General features: G+C 56.0%; 10 protein-coding genes across 10 annotated transcripts in view; 5 read left to right on the top strand and 5 right to left on the bottom strand.

Annotated features, from left to right (window-relative positions):
• ACA1_090840 (ABC transporter family protein) overlaps window positions 1–373 on the top strand; it is a gene marked incomplete at both ends in the record, with an annotated part of 1,592 nt that extends 1,219 nt beyond the window's left edge. Inside the window, one exon of the mRNA XM_004334560.1 lies at window positions 77–373. Coding sequence (XP_004334608.1) covers window positions 77–373 — 297 coding nt within the window. The remainder of the gene's footprint in view (window positions 1–76) is intronic.
• A 4,403-nt stretch (window positions 374–4,776) lies between these two features.
• On the bottom strand, window positions 4,777–5,859 carry ACA1_090830 (serine/threonine kinase; the record flags this gene model as incomplete). The annotated part of the gene is made up of 1 exon (XM_004334559.1): window positions 4,777–5,859. One exon carries the CDS (start codon window positions 5,857–5,859, stop codon window positions 4,777–4,779), a length of 1,083 nt encoding a protein of 360 aa, XP_004334607.1.
• Window positions 5,860–6,306: 447 nt separating this feature from the next.
• ACA1_090820 (uncharacterized protein) lies at window positions 6,307–7,373 on the top strand (the record flags this gene model as incomplete). The annotated part of the gene is made up of 3 exons (XM_004334558.1): window positions 6,307–6,441; window positions 6,562–6,680; window positions 6,884–7,373. 3 exons carry the CDS (start codon window positions 6,307–6,309, stop codon window positions 7,371–7,373), a joined length of 744 nt encoding a protein of 247 aa, XP_004334606.1.
• A 542-nt stretch (window positions 7,374–7,915) lies between these two features.
• Window positions 7,916–8,521, top strand: ACA1_090810 (uncharacterized protein; the record flags this gene model as incomplete). Its single annotated transcript, XM_004334557.1, has 1 exon — window positions 7,916–8,521. One exon carries the CDS (start codon window positions 7,916–7,918, stop codon window positions 8,519–8,521), a length of 606 nt encoding a protein of 201 aa, XP_004334605.1.
• A 440-nt stretch (window positions 8,522–8,961) lies between these two features.
• Window positions 8,962–9,871, top strand: ACA1_090800 (K+ channel tetramerization subfamily protein; the record flags this gene model as incomplete). The annotated part of the gene is made up of 2 exons (XM_004334556.1): window positions 8,962–9,466; window positions 9,672–9,871. 2 exons carry the CDS (start codon window positions 8,962–8,964, stop codon window positions 9,869–9,871), a joined length of 705 nt encoding a protein of 234 aa, XP_004334604.1.
• A 207-nt stretch (window positions 9,872–10,078) lies between these two features.
• On the bottom strand, window positions 10,079–10,923 carry ACA1_090790 (uncharacterized protein; the record flags this gene model as incomplete). Its single annotated transcript, XM_004334555.1, is given in 2 exon segments — window positions 10,079–10,546; window positions 10,561–10,923. 2 exon segments carry the CDS (start codon window positions 10,921–10,923, stop codon window positions 10,079–10,081), a joined length of 831 nt encoding a protein of 276 aa, XP_004334603.1.
• Window positions 10,924–10,991: 68 nt separating this feature from the next.
• Window positions 10,992–12,300, bottom strand: ACA1_090780 (uncharacterized protein; the record flags this gene model as incomplete). The annotated part of the gene is given in 2 exon segments (XM_004334554.1): window positions 10,992–12,063; window positions 12,083–12,300. The coding sequence occupies 2 exon segments, from the start codon at window positions 12,298–12,300 to the stop codon at window positions 10,992–10,994; spliced, it is 1,290 nt and encodes a 429-aa protein (XP_004334602.1).
• A 475-nt stretch (window positions 12,301–12,775) lies between these two features.
• Window positions 12,776–13,524, bottom strand: ACA1_090770 (uncharacterized protein; the record flags this gene model as incomplete). The annotated part of the gene is made up of 2 exons (XM_004334553.1): window positions 12,776–13,302; window positions 13,353–13,524. 2 exons carry the CDS (start codon window positions 13,522–13,524, stop codon window positions 12,776–12,778), a joined length of 699 nt encoding a protein of 232 aa, XP_004334601.1.
• A 259-nt stretch (window positions 13,525–13,783) lies between these two features.
• Window positions 13,784–14,791, top strand: ACA1_090760 (uncharacterized protein; the record flags this gene model as incomplete). Its single annotated transcript, XM_004334552.1, has 1 exon — window positions 13,784–14,791. A coding segment is annotated over one exon (1,008 nt), but the record flags the coding sequence as incomplete, so codon positions are not given.
• Window positions 14,792–16,553: 1,762 nt separating this feature from the next.
• Window positions 16,554–16,790, bottom strand: ACA1_090750 (ribonucleotide reductase, putative; the record flags this gene model as incomplete). The annotated part of the gene is made up of 1 exon (XM_004334551.1): window positions 16,554–16,790. A coding segment is annotated over one exon (237 nt), but the record flags the coding sequence as incomplete, so codon positions are not given.
• Between the last annotated feature and the right edge of the window lie 22 nt (window positions 16,791–16,812).

The following is a 16,812-nucleotide window of genomic DNA, read 5'->3' as shown; positions in this document are numbered from 1 at the left end:
GGCGGACGTCTTCGCGGACGATGGCCCTCTCGACGTGCTTCTGCTGGACGAACCCACCAACCACCTCGACGGGGAGACCATCGCTGCTCTTGCCGCGGCGCTCAAGACCTTCCCCGGAGCGGTTGTTGCGGTGAGTCACAACTGCGCATTCTTGCTCGAAGTGTGCAAAGACCTCTGGGTCTGCGAGGGCGGCACACTCCGTGTTGAGAAGGAGACCGACGGCTGCCTCTTCGTGGACAACTTCCGCGCCTATGCTGAACAGATCGTGCTCAAGACTGAGAAGGAGGCGCTGCACGCAATGCTGCGCATCCGAGCAGCACGGGCAGCCATCGTAGTGCAACAGCCAGGCGCCACAACAAGTCTGCTTGTATAAATAAACCTGCTTGCACGTACGTGTGGATGCTTTGGATCTTTGCACCCTGCCGACGCAGTGCTGAAGGTGAAGGGACTGGCAGGAAGAGCAGGGAGCAGCGGTGAAGATGATGGGAAGATCACTGAGCCTCCCGTTATCGAGGAGGGCATCAGCAAGGTGAGCGCAACGGTCATACCCGAGCGAGAAAGGGCGAGGGCAAGTGGCGGACCGAGAAGCGGTTGAACGAGAGGGGAACGACCATACCCATTTCTGGGGCCTGTGTGTGAGCGATATGATGGATTTGTGGGCGCACGTCTTTGACCTCATCGAGTTCAAATCCCACCTGCGTTTCGTGTGCCGTGTGTGGCGTGATGTCGCTTGGATGATAGCATAGGGCCGCATCTCGCTCGTGAAACAACTCCGTCGGATTGAGAGGGGTCTGCACCAGGAGATGTTGTTACCGCAGCCTGCGCCCTGCGATCAACCACTGCCACTGCCACCGGTCAGCACCGACGCTTTTCTGGAGCACGCCATTGTGATCCTCCCTGATGAGCGCTGGCTGATCCAATCCATAGGCCCCAATCATCTGTGCTTGGTGAAGCAGATCCAGGATTACATCAAAGGACAACAATTGGAGCTGACACCGTTCACCTACAATTGAATATGTGGAACACCCATCCCAGGATTTACCTCATCATGGATGTCACGGGCTCCTACAAGCGTGCCATTGTGCACTCGCTTTGTCATGTGTACAGCATCTACAGCAGGCGCTGGCATAATGCCAAGTACAAGCATCCAGATTGTCTTTGCTGCAGCAGCTGCACAAGCCTCAGATAGTAGGCCCACAGGTGATCATGGCAGCGCTTGGTGTCACAGATGATGCGCCACAGACACCAATGCATTTGGCACAGATTGGTGCACCCTCACACACGCAGGTATTCATAACACTGGCCATACACAAAACAAACCCAGCCAAGTGTGCTGACAGATCCTTTGATGGGTATGCCTGCTGTGCACCTCAGGATCCACAAAGTGCAAACAGCCACTGATGCACTGACCATGTCCACATATTCTAGGATAATTGAGATGATTTCAACGGGCAGGTGCTCTATTGACATTTTAAAATGCCTGGGATCCATTGAGGCAAGTGCCACCAGTACACTTGGCCCTTCCACCAAGGAAGCTGGCACTGGCCACAGAAAACTCAGACAAGCATTGCATGTGCACAGCACCCAATGGCATTGAATTGTGTTCATAGGCAGATTCAAGTGAGCACTGCATGAACACCAACTGGTGGCTGGCCAAGAGCCCAGTGAGCTTGCCACCATAACTGCCACAGGTGAGGTAGTCAGGCATCATCAGCAGTGCCACCAACCAAGAACCATATGCAGCCAGCACAGTAATGCTGGCAGCCTTTTGGATGTGGTGGAGATCAGTCCCAGGACACTGCACTGATGTGGCCATGACATAGGCGTGGCTGGTGGTGCTGTTCTTGGATGTGCATGTGTCCTTGGTGCTGGCCAGCACTGAGCACATGGTGGCCAGCTGGACGTCATTGCATTCAGGGCATGGCATGGCGTTGCCCTTGTTGTGCAGTGCAAGCTTGTAGAGGCAAGAGTTGTGGATCATGTGGCCACATGGGAAGGTGAGCAGAGGTGATCCAACTGGACACCTACAGGTGCTGATGATGCAAACTGATTCATGTAGCTCTTCCTCTTCTCTGGGGATGATGAGTGTGGTGCTGTCAATTTTGGGCAGATTGTTCTCATACATGGTGGGTGGTTTATGAGTTGGTGCTGAAACTTCTTGCATGAAAAACAATGTGTTTATTGCTGCCATTGTTGTTGGCGTCCTCCACGCTGGTGGTTATTGCTGGTGCATCTGGCATTCCTGTTGAGTGTGGTGGTGTTGAAATACACAGCAAACTGACTGGGTTGGCAATCCATGAGGCCTTGGTTGATTCCCCTTGGTGGTCTCACCATTGGTGGTGGGTCAAGCTCATTGACAGAGGGGACACATGTGTGCTGCATCACTCTCCTTGACATTGTCATCTGAGTCAACAGCGCTCAATGTGATGAGTGTTCTCAGACACTGCCAGTGCATCTTGTGGCTGTTGGAACACATGGGCACCAGTGGCGCATTGGTACCCTCACACTTGCAGTACAGGATGGTGCATGACTCTTCTTCACTGGTGCCACAACAGTGGCCAATTGTTCTCTGGCGTTGTGTAATCTTCCAGTGTAATCCTCAAGTCTGCTCATAAGCACACTAAATGACACATCAATGGAGGCTATGGTGGTGTCAGCCATGGTTTTTCCTTGTCATGTTGATGCTGCTGAGGGACTTCTCTAGCACGCCTGCACTGATGGCTGTGCAGTTGACCATGCTTGTTGCTGCCATCAGGGCCTGGTAGCTGATCGCTGTGTTGCTGCTGGTGGTGGCCATGTTGGTGAGCGCTTGATGACCCAGCCCTGTGTTGTACTGGCCTGTGGTGTTCTTTGTGAGTGTGTTGTGACTCATGGCCACTGCTGGGGTGCCTGTGTGGGCCTTGAGTGTGTTGGATCTGATGGTGATGTTGGTGCTGTTTGTGGTGGCAGCACTGAGGGCCATCAAACCAATCACAACATTGTTGGATGCTGTGGTGGATGTGGTGAGTGTGCTGGGTGTGATTGTGATGTTGCATGTGCCAGTGGCTGTCATGTTGAAGGCACTGTTGCCTAATGCCATGGTGGAGGCTGAGGTGGTGCTGACTACAGCACTGACTGTGGCGGTGCTCGCGCTCAGGAGATTTGCTGGCAGCACCTTGCTTGTGCCATTGAGTGGTGTGAGTCTGCTGGCCTGCACCTTGGAGGTGACAAAGGCGTTGAGCTGTGCGTGGGTGTTGGTGCCATTATCCAAGAGCTCACCATGGACCACTTGCCGCACCAAGTAGGACAGTGGCGACAAGGCATCAAAGGCCAAAAAAGAGCCCATGGGGTGGGCTGTTGCCACTGTGAACAAGTGAGTGTCTATTGAGCTCATCTTCAGTATTCATCAACAAGAATTGCATTCCAGGGCTGACACAACATCAGAAAAGAAATATATGGGTCTATGCTGCGACCCTTTTCATGGTGTATCCCTCAATTGTTGCAATGAGCTTGTTGTAGTCAGCTTCACATATGAACTTTGTTCTTCATCTCCTTGACCATCCTGTGGAAGAAGTGCTTGTTTCACCCTCCTCCCTGGCCATCTCCAGGATGTCAACAGATCATCCCAAAGCTGGTTGAAACACTTGGTGCCTTTGTGCATGAAGGACTCCTCAAACACTGTGGCCAACACACCATTGGCAGTGGCTGGGATCACACAACTGAGCTTGGACATGTGGCCTTGCTTCAAGGGGCACTGTGATTTATTTACCAAAGACACCAGGGGTGTCTGGCAGCTGGCTTTTGTTCTCAAGACCATGGCAGGGCAGTCACAGCTGTCATGCAATGAAAGCACACCTTCCTTGCCACTTCCTCCCATCTGTTAATTAGCCTTGTGCTTGGCTAGTTATATTAGCCTAAGCAACAAAAATCACACCAACCCTCATTTTGCAGGGTGTCAATATGGACTGGTTTCTTCAGCCATGGCACCACAACTCACAACACAGATGAACAAGAGCAGCCACAACACCAAACAATGCCCACCTTGGCCCTTCATGCCTCCTCAGTTGTTGCCATCATCCTGCTCTTGTTGTTCCTCCTCACTCCTCCCCATGTAACAGCAGCCCAGTGGGCCACCATGTCTCTCTCCCAGGCCCATCAAATGCTGGTGGCCACTTCCATCAGCAACCTGGCCCTCTTCACTGGCGGCTTCTCTTTGGGGGGGAACTCCAGTGTGGTGGACATCTACAATGTGTTGTCCAACACATGGACCACCACGCTCTCTGAGGCCCATTTTGACCTGGTGGCCACTTCCATTGGTGACCTGGCCCTCTTTGCTGGTGGTAATGTGGGGGGGTGTGGTGGACATCTACAATGTGTCACCCAACACATGGACCACTGCTGCACTCTCCCAGGCCCATATCCTTAAGGGGGATGAACTGATGATCCTATTTGAACTTTATGACTTGCAGCATTGTGAAACTGTTCCATCATTCACACTGCCAGAAAGTGTGCCAAAAAGCAAAGACATTGTTGCTGTTGGCAACAACAAGTTTTACACATTGAGTATGGCATTGCCACATGCACTGATGATGTCCACCAGTTGCTTGCACATGCTCTCCATGGAAGGCCTTTTGGCTGGCTTGGTGTGCCAACATTGCTTGATGAGTCAGTGCAGTGCTTTGGGACAATCTGATGTGATGTGTGGTGTATGGCACCTTGTGTGTGAGAATCTCCCACAGGATGACACTGAATGAATAGACATCAGCCTGCATGCTGTAGTCAAGGCCCTGGATCACCTCAGGCGTGCTCCACATGGGCGTGCTGAAGTTGGTCATGGTGGCATTGGGTGAATGTGAGCAGGTACATGGAGGTGTTGGCAAGCACACCAGCAAGGCTGCCACAGGGCATGAACTCAGTGACAAGCAAGAGGTGCTTGTTGCTGATGGTGGCACTGATGAAGAGCAGGACATTGGGATGCAAGAGCTCAGTGAGAGTGGCCACCTCAACATGGAATTGGAGCGCCTGCTCCTCAGTCATTTTTGACCAGTTGAAGATCTTGATGGCAACTGGCGTTGACTTGCTCCACAGGCCCCTGTAGATGACAGCGCTCATCCTGTGGCCAATCACCTTGCTGGTCTTGATCTTGTGTGGGTCAATAAACCACTGGCACTTGTTGGCTGACACCAGCAGGCTCATGTCCTTGGTGGGCAGTTGGAGCACGTTGCAGTCATCATCATCATCTTCATTGAACTGCACATGATTCTTGGCGTGCATCTTGAGTGAGTTCATGATCAGCTGGTAGGTGATCCCCTTGGGCACTGCTTGCTTGAGATTGATGTTGCCCATGTGTTGGATCTGAAGGGGACGCATCCGCCCAATCTCATCAGGCAGGTTGGTGAGCTTGGCCTTGATGTTGGGTGACATGAGCACCTGACTGCCTGACAACATGTGCGCAATGGCCATGGCTCCCTTCACCACTGGACCAATGTACTCAGCGTGGCGTGTCTTGGGGTCCATGATGCAACGCACTGGGCCGACATGCACGCCCATGCACACGCGCAGTCCACAGTAGACAAAGTGTTCATTGGATGAGTTGCCATACTCAGTGTGTGCACCATTGATGCACAGCAACCCAGCAGGCCAGTCGGCGGCGACGAGGGCGCGCTGTGCGGTGGAGCACCAGGCCACAGCGTCAATCACCTGGCGGAAGGTGACGCAGAAGGTGCTGGCGCCCATGCTCGCCTTGAGGCCAGACATGTGCACCTCGTAGCCGTTGTGGGTCATCATGAGATCACACATGAGCACATTGTGGATCATGGTGGCCTCACACACCACCAAGTGGTTGAGCTCCCACAGCCAATTGGTTGGTCCGCCGCACATGACGCGATGAAACGAAAGCGCAAGACTGGTGGCGAGATCAGGCGAGACCTGGCCAGCGGGCACAACGCCTTCACTGTCAGAGAGCCGTGCAGTGACGTCAAGCATGTTGGTCTGCGTCCAATAGACCCACTTGGATCCTGGCCATTATCATCAAGCCCATGAGATGTCCCACGAAGCCGTCGTTGTTGCTCATGTTGTTGTTGTTGAAAGAAACGACCAACTGACGCCCTGGCCTTTTGTTTGTGTCAAAAGACTTCTGCAACAAATATAGGATCGCCTGTACAATGGCATTGGATGCCTTTGCGCTCGCTGCATCGCTGTTTCAACATGGCCACCTGCTGTCACTGCAGACCATCCAATGTGATGACGAGAGCAGTGTTTTTGCGGAAGTGCCGGGTCAGCCATCCCCGATTCACTGGATCGCGGATCGACAGGATCACTGATCACATGTTCATGCTCATGCGAACAGCCACCTATGAACGCGACATCGCCACTGCCATGACAGATCCACACAACAAACCTGGCGATCTCTTTCAGATGCACCAACCGATCCCCGGCGCGCCATCGCCCATGCCGGCCATGGTCACTCACACCATATCAGATTACTTGTTGATGTTGTGCATTGCACGACCCACTGCCACGCTCGTTGTGTGGTACGCCTGCCAACCTGAAAAGTGTGGTCGCATTGATGCTGGCTGGCAGGTGTGCGTCATGATGGTAAGGGAGGCCCCTGATGGCACGCTCGCCAACACCCAGCTGTCCATTGGCGAACAACTCTCCATGGCCTTCCAGCTCATCTACGCCACCGCGTGTCTTGAAAGGTTTGGGGGCGTGCATCTCAGCATGTGTGATGCCGCCAATGTTGGATGGTTGCAAGAGCCTGATGAGTACATGAGGTTTGTCATTCCACTGAGCGATGACGGGCGCTGACCAGGTTGAGTGTTCTGGATCTGCACCTATGGCCAATCATGGTTCTGGTGCAATCTTGACACCACAATCATCAGCAAACACGACCACACAACAGTCACATCCAAGAGATGGTGCACATGCCACCATTCAAAGAGAAGCGCAACATGGTCTGGTGCAGTGACTGGCGCGCTGCCCTGTTCAAGCCTGAGGTGTTGGTTGGCGTGGTGCTGATGGATTGCATGGACCACTGGGATCTGATCGAGGCCAAAGGATTCTGTGGCATGCTTGAGGCATTGGAGCCAGGTCTGTGCACCAACACATACCTGCCACCCACTGACAAGGACTATTGCACCTGCATACTTGTCCTGAGGACATTGGCGCTGTCAGCCCTGGTGGAAATGACCATGGATGACAGTGGTGAAGAGTTCATCAAGTTCTTCCCTCACCTTCACATGGCCGCTGATTGGCCCAATCTTCACACCATTGTCAAGGGCATGGATCTGATCAACACTGGCATGATCACTGACTCCATCCAGCATGTGGCATTGCATGCATATGACACCACCTACCTCGCCAACATCAACACTGAAAACAACAACAATTGAATCAAGGATGCACTGGTGCGCATCTACTTGGCTGGCGCCCTTTCGCTCCTCCTGCGTTATGACAGTGAGACAATCTTGTGGAAGCGCGCCCTCTATGCCATTGCTAAAGATGGCAGTGTCACCATCAGTTACACTCAACAGGTGTGCCTGCTGGCATCGTGACCAACAGCCCGCGACTTCACGACCATCCTCAGACACGCGCCCATCGACATGCCCTGCATCGTCGCCAACAAGGCCAACATCAAGTCACTGGCACAGACCCAGCTCAATGAATGACAGCTGGGCATCTATGCGGGGGAACGCCCTCTATCCATTTCCCATGGGTAGTGCCAAGGATCGCGAGTTCCTTTCGAATCACAAGAGCATGTACCAGAATCCAGGGATCCGCGCGCGGTTCTGGCCAATCCTGATCCACTAGCCATGGTCATCAACGATTGTGTACTTGTCCGGTGGGGGCTCGTTTTGGCGGTCCAGAATTGGATGAATCGCTACCAAAAGCTGTCTCCGCCGCCACCGCCACCGTTGTTTTTGCACAGGTCGGGATGGCGCTGGCAGCAGTAGGTCTCGAAGCTGTTGTCGTTGATCTCGCACCCCTCCGTGCTGGCGCAATCGATGATGGCCCCGCAAAAATCCGGACACCGTGTCGCCTGGTTGACGTGATCGAGCGTCTGGTAGCCGCCGGACGTGCACGGCGCCGAAAAGCACGAGGGCGCCGGGATGCCATCCTTGTCGGATCGGATGCACGCACACAAAGGATCGCCGGGTGCCGCCACCGTCTCACAATATTTGCGCATGGTCGGATCACACAGGGCCTTGTTCTCGACCTTGGAGCAGAACAGCTGACACGTCGGTCCGGCGATGTTGTCGGTGCTCGCGCAGTAGTCATTGAGGATGCCCTTGCAGTCGTCGCTCCACGGGCACCACGAGTTGCCGCAGTCGTAAAAGTTGTGCACATCGAGCGAGGTGCAGCATCCGAACTGATTCTTGGCCGGTGGCTGGACGCGGAGACAGCACCCGCCGGTCTCGCTGGCGCACCACCGCGATCCGTCGGCGCCGCCGCCGTTGCGCTGTGTGCATGTCGTGTCGCCCGAGTGACCGCAGTCGGTGCTCGAAACGCCCGTGGTCATCCGACCGCACACACCCTCTGATGCAGCGCGAAAATGCTCATCGCACGCCGTCGAGGCGGAATCAGACATGTCTGGCCCCCATCACAATGAAATAACCATCGTGCATCACACGCACGTAGACCTTTAATTGTGGGACTCGAACAACGCAGACGCCACTTTGCGCATGTCCTCGGGATCGCGCAGCCTGACGACACAACGCTCGAGGATGATGTTCCGAACACTCATCCTTGCCCATCTCCATCAGCCGTTGCAGCATTTTCTCCAAACGCGGATCGGCAAGGTAGTCGATAACGGTCAGATCACTCTTGTCCTTCACGTTCGTCTTGGCTCCAGCACCCAAGAGGATCTGCACGTTCTCCGAGAGGCCAAGCCGCATGTAGGGTACCTTTATATAAATGCGCTGCCGGACACTTAGGGTGTGCGTTCCGGTTGGACACAACGACATTTTGCACACACCCGGAATGGACGCACCACAAACCATCAAGCTCAATGTTGGCGGTATGTTGCTGGAGACGACGTTGACGACACTTACCTCGGTGAAGAACAGCGTTCTCGCCACCATGTTCAGCTCTAGTTGGCACAAGGACGATGGCCGGGTCCGCTTCATCAATACCGATCCGACGATCTTCGCCGTGATCCTGCAGGGACTGCGACGTGGTGGCGTGGATGACGCGTGCCGACCGACCAACGTGAGCCAGGAGTTGTGGGAGCGCGAGCTCGACTTTTGGGGCCTGCCGAAACCGATTGTCATCGCGCCCGATCCGGATCCGAGGGAGGAGGCGATCGACAAGTTCATGCAGTCCGTCGGCAAACCTGGCGGGTTGGCCGTGTTGGACGAGTACGGCAAAATCCCGCTCTCCGCTCTGCCCGATGTGAACCATCCCATTCTGGACGACGACGGCCGCGTACCCATCGACCAACTCCCCGAGCCGATCTCCAGGCTGGTCAGATTCATAGATTCGGCAGGTGGTCCTTACGGTCCACTTGTCCTCGATGCCATGGGCGAGGTGCCGTTGCATACGCTCAGGAGCGCCACGCACCACATTTTGAAAACAAAAACTAAACACCCTCTTTAATCATTCCACGCAAATATACCAAGGCGTGATCGTAGGCCGCCTCTAACGCCCGATTCTGTTCCGTATCGATGGCGATGCCCCTCGCGATCCACGAGACACCGCCGTCGTCGCCACGGGCACGCTCGAACGCCTCCTTGTACGGCGGATCGGCATCCGGATCAGCGCGATCGAGATCGGCGACGAATCCGATGACGAGGTCAACCTGGCACTTGCCGAGTTCGATGGGGAAGCGCCCAATGCTGTCGATCCATCCGATCAGCTCCGGTCGGCCGACGTATGCCACGCACGCCCATAGCCTGCCGTCCCAGGGGCAACCGCGGCGGAGCAGCCACTCCAACACATCCCAGCGCATTCCTGCGGCGGCGTTGAAACACGCCACCACGCCCCAAGTGCTCTCTCCAGCATCTTGTGCCCGCCTGAACCAGTCGGCGATGGCAAAGTTGGTGGTGTGAACGGGAGGCGCCATGGAGGTGATATGGAGCATCGTGCTTGTGGTGGCAATTTATTCGTGCCTGTAGAACAACACGCCGGACAACCACGCCTTGGCGTCGTGATCGTAGTGCTTGCTGATGATTTCAGCGGATTCGCCCCACCCCTCAATCTCATGGCCCGCGGCGGTGTCGACCAGGACCTCAAAGTTGCACTTGATGGTGGCTCGGGTCTTGTCCGATGGCTTGATGCTCTTGAACCCTAAGATCCTCCACTTGCCGCCTAAAGGACGATGTTGATACACAACGAGTCGCGCGTTGACGATGCTCTTGATCTCGCGTCGGATTGATTCGGCGGTGCTGTCGTCGAGTCCGAGGGTCGTCCTGCCGCTGAGCAGATCGCGCATCAGTTGGAGTTCGAGTGCATACTTTCCGACGAGAAAGTGAACACAGTCGCCGAAATCGTTGACGATCGTGTCAAAGAAGAGCAGCGCGCGGGCGCCGGCATCGTGGCACTCGGCGTCGCTCTTGACCTTCTTGATCTGACGTTTCAAACCGGGATGGGCTCGCGCACGATACTGTAGGTCTCGCGTTTGCGTTTTTTGGCCTCGGTGATGGCGGCGCGCCGGTTCTCGAGCTCGTTGAACCAGCCCGGATCAATCCTGCGCCCGATCCACGCTTGCACGCTCGGCTTGAGGCATCGCCTCATGAAGCGGATGGCGTCGTCCTTGGAGTGCGGCACGTTCTTGAATAACCACTTGAACATGGCGTACTGGCTAAAGTGAAGAGCGGTATTGCACAGCTCGGCGTCGACGATGTGATTGTTGGCGTGTGCAATCTTGATGAACTCGAGGTCACCCTCTCGGATCGCTTTGTCGACCAACCCCTTGTCGAGAGGGATGCTGGTCGTGCTCTCCATGTTATGGTTCTGGTGACAATGACGCGGCTGCTCCAACAACCAACTTATTCGTGTCGGCAACGCGCCGTTTATCCCGACAGCTGTGTGCAGAACCACGAGCACCCAATGATGTTGAGGTTGGTGTTGTTGTTGCTGAGTCGCAGCCGCACGTCGAACACGCTGCCTGCATTAACCGGTACGGTCGCCGAGAACGAGATGCGGTCGCCCATACCATCATCGGCGGCGTAGACGATCTTGTTGAAGGCGCTCACGATCTTGTCGTCGCAGTAGAGCGTGACGCCCCAGCGCGCAGTCCCGCCGGGTCCGGTGGTGTTGACGTTGATCGTGTGCAGGTACTCGCCGGCGACGTTGACCGTGCACTTGCTGTTGACAGCGTCAAACGTGACGGCGGATGTGGGCGCTTGAGGTCGGGGCACGCTCACCGAGTTGACACCGATCGACACAAAGTCGAAATTGATAAAGGAGAGGTCGCCAGAGGTGCCGCCGTCGCCGGGAGCCTGGATGAAGGTGTTGCCCGTCGATCCGTTGGTGGTGATCGCTCCGCTGAATCCGGCAAAGACCGGCTGGGGGTAAGAGGCAGACAGATTGGCGAGCTGTGCCAGGGGTACGCGGCCGTTGCTGTCGAGTGTCGCGAGGCCGTTGGGCTGACCCCTGGAGGTGATGAAGGCGTCGATCTGCGCGTGGGTGTTGGTGCCCTTGTTGGTGAGATTGACATGATCATAGGAAGCCCATTTAACGCCCGTCGCCGTGGTCGTGTCGGCGATGAGTGCCTGGTTGGTGGCGCCCGCGGCCTGCGCCGTCGGCGTGCTCCCATTGCCCACAAGGAAGGTGCCCTTGGCGGTGGCACGCGCGACATTGCCCAACTGATTCGATGGCACCTGCGCCGTGCCGTCGAGCGACGCGTAACCGTTGATCACACCCTTGCTGGACTTGTCTTCCTTTGTGGTGCCGAGATTGGTCACCGCGGTCGTGCCGCCAACGTTTTCGAGCTGGGCCACGGGGACGCGAGTGTCGCTGCCGAGCGATGCATAGCCATTGGCAACGCCTTTGTTGGCCTTGTCTTCCTTGGTAGAGCCGAGATTGGTCACCGCAGTCGTGCCGCCGACGTTTTCGAGCTGGGCTGTGGGCACGCGGATGTTGCTGTCGAGGGACGCGTAACCGTTGGGCACAGCCCTTGTTGAACTTGTCCTCCTTGCCCGTCTGGAGCGCCGCGATCGCGGTCGCATTGTCGCCGATGACGACGGTGCCGCCGACGGCAGCCTCGATGACCTGGCTGGTGGCGATGGCGACCCGGCCGTCGCCGTATTTTGCCATGAGACCCGATCCGGCCATATCGGTCAGGAAGAGATCACCGCTGACATCGTATCTCGGGTTCATCGTGGTGATTCATCGGGTCCGCCAGACAATTTAAAAACGCGCTCACCGGCGACGACATACATCCGAAACAACACCCAACGGACAACATGCAACACAACCAAACACTCCCCTCCTTCCCCCAGCGCCTCTCGGAGGACTTCGCCGGCGGTACTCTCTTCAGTCATATTTGGGCGGGCCTTATGCCACTGTACAATGAAGACAGGAACGACTTTATCGTTCAAGGCTTGCGGGAGGAAAAGGACGGGATTCAACACGCCGAGCCAGTCAAGGGCATCTATTCCGTGGACACCTGGCACGATTCGAATGGACGCCTTCTGATGGTCCTCAAGGACTTTTGCAATCACTGCCATCTCTCCCAGTACATCTTCCCCTTGCGCTCGGGACGTTTTGTACGTGCCGTGTATTGCAACAACGTGCTCGTGCCTGAACGCACCATGTTTGTCGACGAACCCACAACATTTGAATACTGAATAAATCATGACGCAAAGAAGAAGCCAAAGATTACCAGAACGACCACGGCGATAATGATGACGATCACGGGGAGCGCCATCTTGCTGCCAGCAGCTGTTTGATCGAGTGCGGCCTGCTGTTGTTGTTGCCTGAAGCAATGCGTGACAATCGTGTTGTCATCGATCGTGCACGTTCCTGCGCCACGGCATTCCAAGATAGATCCACAAAACGACGGACACTGCTGCGCCTGTGTCGCTTGGTCGAAATTTTTGTAGCCGCTGGCGCTACACATCGCGTCGAAGCATCCGGGGATCGGCGATCCGCGTGCCACGGCGTTGATGCACGAGCACAGCGGATCCGCTTGGCCCGCACTGGTGGTGCAGTAGGTCTCCATCGCCGTGTCGCAGAAGCGCTTGTTGTTGATGACCGAACAGAACGATTGGCAGAGCGGGCTGGTGACGTTGGCCGGATCCATGCAGTGTTGCCCGACGATCTCTTGGCATCCCGGGCTCCACGGGCACAGATCGTTGCCGCACTCGGCAAAGGTTTTTCCTTCTGGCGCAGACAGCACGGGACGATGTTGTCCGTCGGTGGCGACAGACGCATGCAGCATCCGTAGCCGTCGCTGGCGCACCACCGCGATCCGTCCTTGCCGTACTTGGCGTTGCATTGGTTCTGGTCGTTGCCACAATCCGAGTTGTCGACAATGTATCCCGGACGGCCGCAGACGCCCTCGATCGCGTTGATGGCTGATTTCCCGCAGGTAGCCGACATGATGGTGTTGTCGCAGCATCCGACAGACAAAACTGCAGGAAGCTATGAAGTTAAAAAATATGGTTTTTGAAGTGCAAAGACCTTAAGGCGGCTACACAGGAATGACGTGGTTCGACATCATCACCAATGGTATGAATCTTTCGGAATCATAGCTGTCTCATTATTGGGCAGCAAAAAAATCTTGCGGACTGCTTATGCCGAACCACGTCATTCCTGAGTAGCCGCCTTAAAGACTTAGTAAATAATACACGACCACGATGGACGAGCTGCCGGAGGAGTTGGTGAGCCTGGTGTTCACCCACCTGCCCCTCCCGGCTGTGGTGGTGTCTGGCGCGGTGAGCCGACGCTGGGCGCGGTGAGCCGACGCTGGGCGCGAGTACTTAACTCCAACCACGCCTGCGCCCAGACCGCCAAGGCCGCCCTCGACCTCGTCGCCGGTCGCGGCCACCAGCCGGAGAGCTTTGCGGCGACCCTGGCCCGCACCGGCCAGCTCGAGGTGCTCAAGTGGGCCCGCAACAACGGGTGCCCGATGCATGACGAGCTTGCCATTTGCTCGAGCGCCGCGTTCGGGGGCCAGCTGGAGGTTCTACAATGGGCGCGCGGCAACGGCTGCCCATGGGACGACTACACGACTTCAAGCGCGGCCCTGGGTGGCCAGCTCAACGCTCTGCAGTGGGCGCGGGCCAATGGCTGCCCGTGGGACCAGTACACGTGCCACGAGGCCGCGCTCGGGGGCCACCTCCACGTACTGCAGTGGGCCCACGACAACGGCTGCCCATGGGACGAGTCGACCTGCGCACACGCCGCGCGGACCGGTCAGCTCGAGGTGCTCAAGTGGGCGCGGGCCAACGGCTGCCCGTGGGACCATGACACCTGTCGCAATGCGGCGGGCGGGGGCCACCTGGAGCTGCTCAAGTGGGCGCGAGCCAACGGCTGCCCATGGGACCCTTCCACCTGTTCCAATGCAGCGCTGGGCGGCCACCTGGAGGTGCTCCAGTGGGCGCGGGCCAATGGCTGCCCGTGGCAGGAGTGGACGACCAGCAATGCCGCGTTTGCGGGCCACCTCGAGGTGCTGAAGTGGGCCCGGGCCAACGGCTGCCCGTGGGACGAGGTCACGTGTGCCAATGCAGCGCAGGGCGGACACCTGGAGCTGCTTCAGTGGGCGAGGGCCAATGGCTGCCCGTGGGACCATATGGTGCTGGCAACGGAGGAGGGGCACCAGCATGTTATTGAGTGGGCGATCAGCAATGGCTGCCCAGCAGATTGATGTCTTGCTCTTGTTCTGGGAGTCTCCGATGGTGACGTGCTGGTGCTGGAACATGTAGAGGTTCAGTGTGACTGGAATAGGATCTGTTGAGGCTGTCAATGAGGTGACAACTCTCAGGGAGAACTGGATCTGGGGGTTGAACTGGGTTGATCCGCTTGTGAGGCGCATGTAGGGGCCAAAATCAAGCAAACCAACAGGGAGGTCAACATCGCCGTCACACACAATGCCCATCTTGCACTTGATGTCGTGGTGCATGGTGTCGCGATCCCAGACGATGATGCACTTGCCACTCTCATCAAGCAACTGCGCCTCCTTGATGTGCCACACAAAACCACCCGCCGTGAAGTCGGGGGCGATCCCCATGCCGACGCAGCCTTCGATGTTCAGGAGGCCGAAGGAGAAGCTGGTGCATCCTGGGAGGATCTTCTCGCGGATCTCGTTCCGGGAAACGTGTGGACGCATGAATGTGGCAGGGTGATATGTATGCCACTCCTGATCACACACAAGCATGCATGTGAACTCCACCTTGACCTCATCGATGTTGGCATCGTGGAGGCACAGTTGGATTGAGTAATGCTCGGGATCCCACGCCGGCACTGGGAGCCAGCACCCTCTGGGGTTGAATGAGGACGTGAGGGGCAACTTGTCCCGCGAGCGGTAGCCGTTGTCCCCGCTCGCAAAGACCTGGAGCAGCTCATACAGGATCATGTCTCTGATCAGTCCAAACTCCACTGTGTGTTGGTCCTTGTGACAGATCTTGACAGAGCCCCAGAGCCCAATCAAATTGCTTCCAATGAGGCAGATGCTGTGGATGCCGACGCAGTCGCAGGTGAACCACTCCTCCTTCAAGGCCAATGGCATGTTGAAATACTTTTGATCTGAAGTGCCCTGACTGAGGATGCAGCACATGTGATGGCAGTGTTCAACAATCCTGGCCAGAAAATATAGGAGGGGCAGGCAGGTCATGCTGTCACGCATGACACACCTCATGAGCAGATTGGCATCGCCACACTTGTTCAGCAGATGGAGGCTCTCATCAAGCTTCAAGCACAGCACGTTGAACTTGTTGGACTTGCCCTTGGGGATCAAGGCCAGCAGCTCAGGGTGTTGGCACATGTATTCAGCCAGGGCGCGGAGGGCATCAGTCTGTTGTTGTTGGGTGGTGGTGGACATGGTGGTGGTGGAATGAAAAAATAATGGGAGTGCCCCTATTTATGAAATTCTGGCAGATCAGCATCCACAGCAAGGAGTTCACCTTGGTGGCCACACAGCCACATGTGGCGCTTTTTGGGTTCCAGCATCCTGTGCTCTTCACATCTGGGACATTGGCACATCACAACAGTGACCACAACCTGGATCGGCGATGGTGCGTCTCACAGCACATGGATGTTTACCTTGTTGCTGGCCACAATGAGAGGGAACATCTGTGGTGGCGGCATGAGCTTGCCGTTGCACTCAAGGTGCATTGCTGTATCATCCACTTGGTTGACCCATCACAAGTAGGTTGTCATTTTGTGTGACCACATTTTGTGAGAGAATGATGTGTGGTAGTATGCACTGGTCAATGAATGGCCTGGTTGGCACATGAATGTGACCTCTTTCATGATGAGTGAGTGCACGGTGTGAAGGCGCGTGATTGTGTCCTTGAGTCATTGATGTGCCAGTTTCAGATCTGCAACATAGCCAAGGAAGGCCTCACAATCCATGTCAGTGATGATCACAGGATTGATGTCATGGACACAAACAAAGAGATCTCCCACACAGTCTTGTAGAGTTCATGGAGGTGTGCCAGGATCTCAAGGATCTTGGCCACCAATCCACCATCACAGATGATGTGATTCTTCATCTCAGGCATCCACAGGCCCAGCTCCATGAGATCCTTGACTAGATGGTTGTTGATGACAACAAAGTTGCTGGTGAGGATGCACTGTGTGAAGATGTTGGAAGTGTAGGGCTCAAGGCCCTCATTGTTGCCCAGGATCTGTGAGGTTGAGGCCATTGGCATCGGCGCCACAAGCAAT

The sequence above is a fragment of the Acanthamoeba castellanii genome (assembly GCF_000313135.1).
Source record: "Acanthamoeba castellanii str. Neff unplaced genomic scaffold scf7180000084645, whole genome shotgun sequence".
In the NCBI taxonomy this organism is placed as follows: domain Eukaryota; phylum Discosea; order Longamoebia; family Acanthamoebidae; genus Acanthamoeba; species Acanthamoeba castellanii.
The sequence above is the reverse complement of the archived record's forward strand: the minus strand, read 5'-3'. Positions and strand labels throughout refer to the sequence as shown.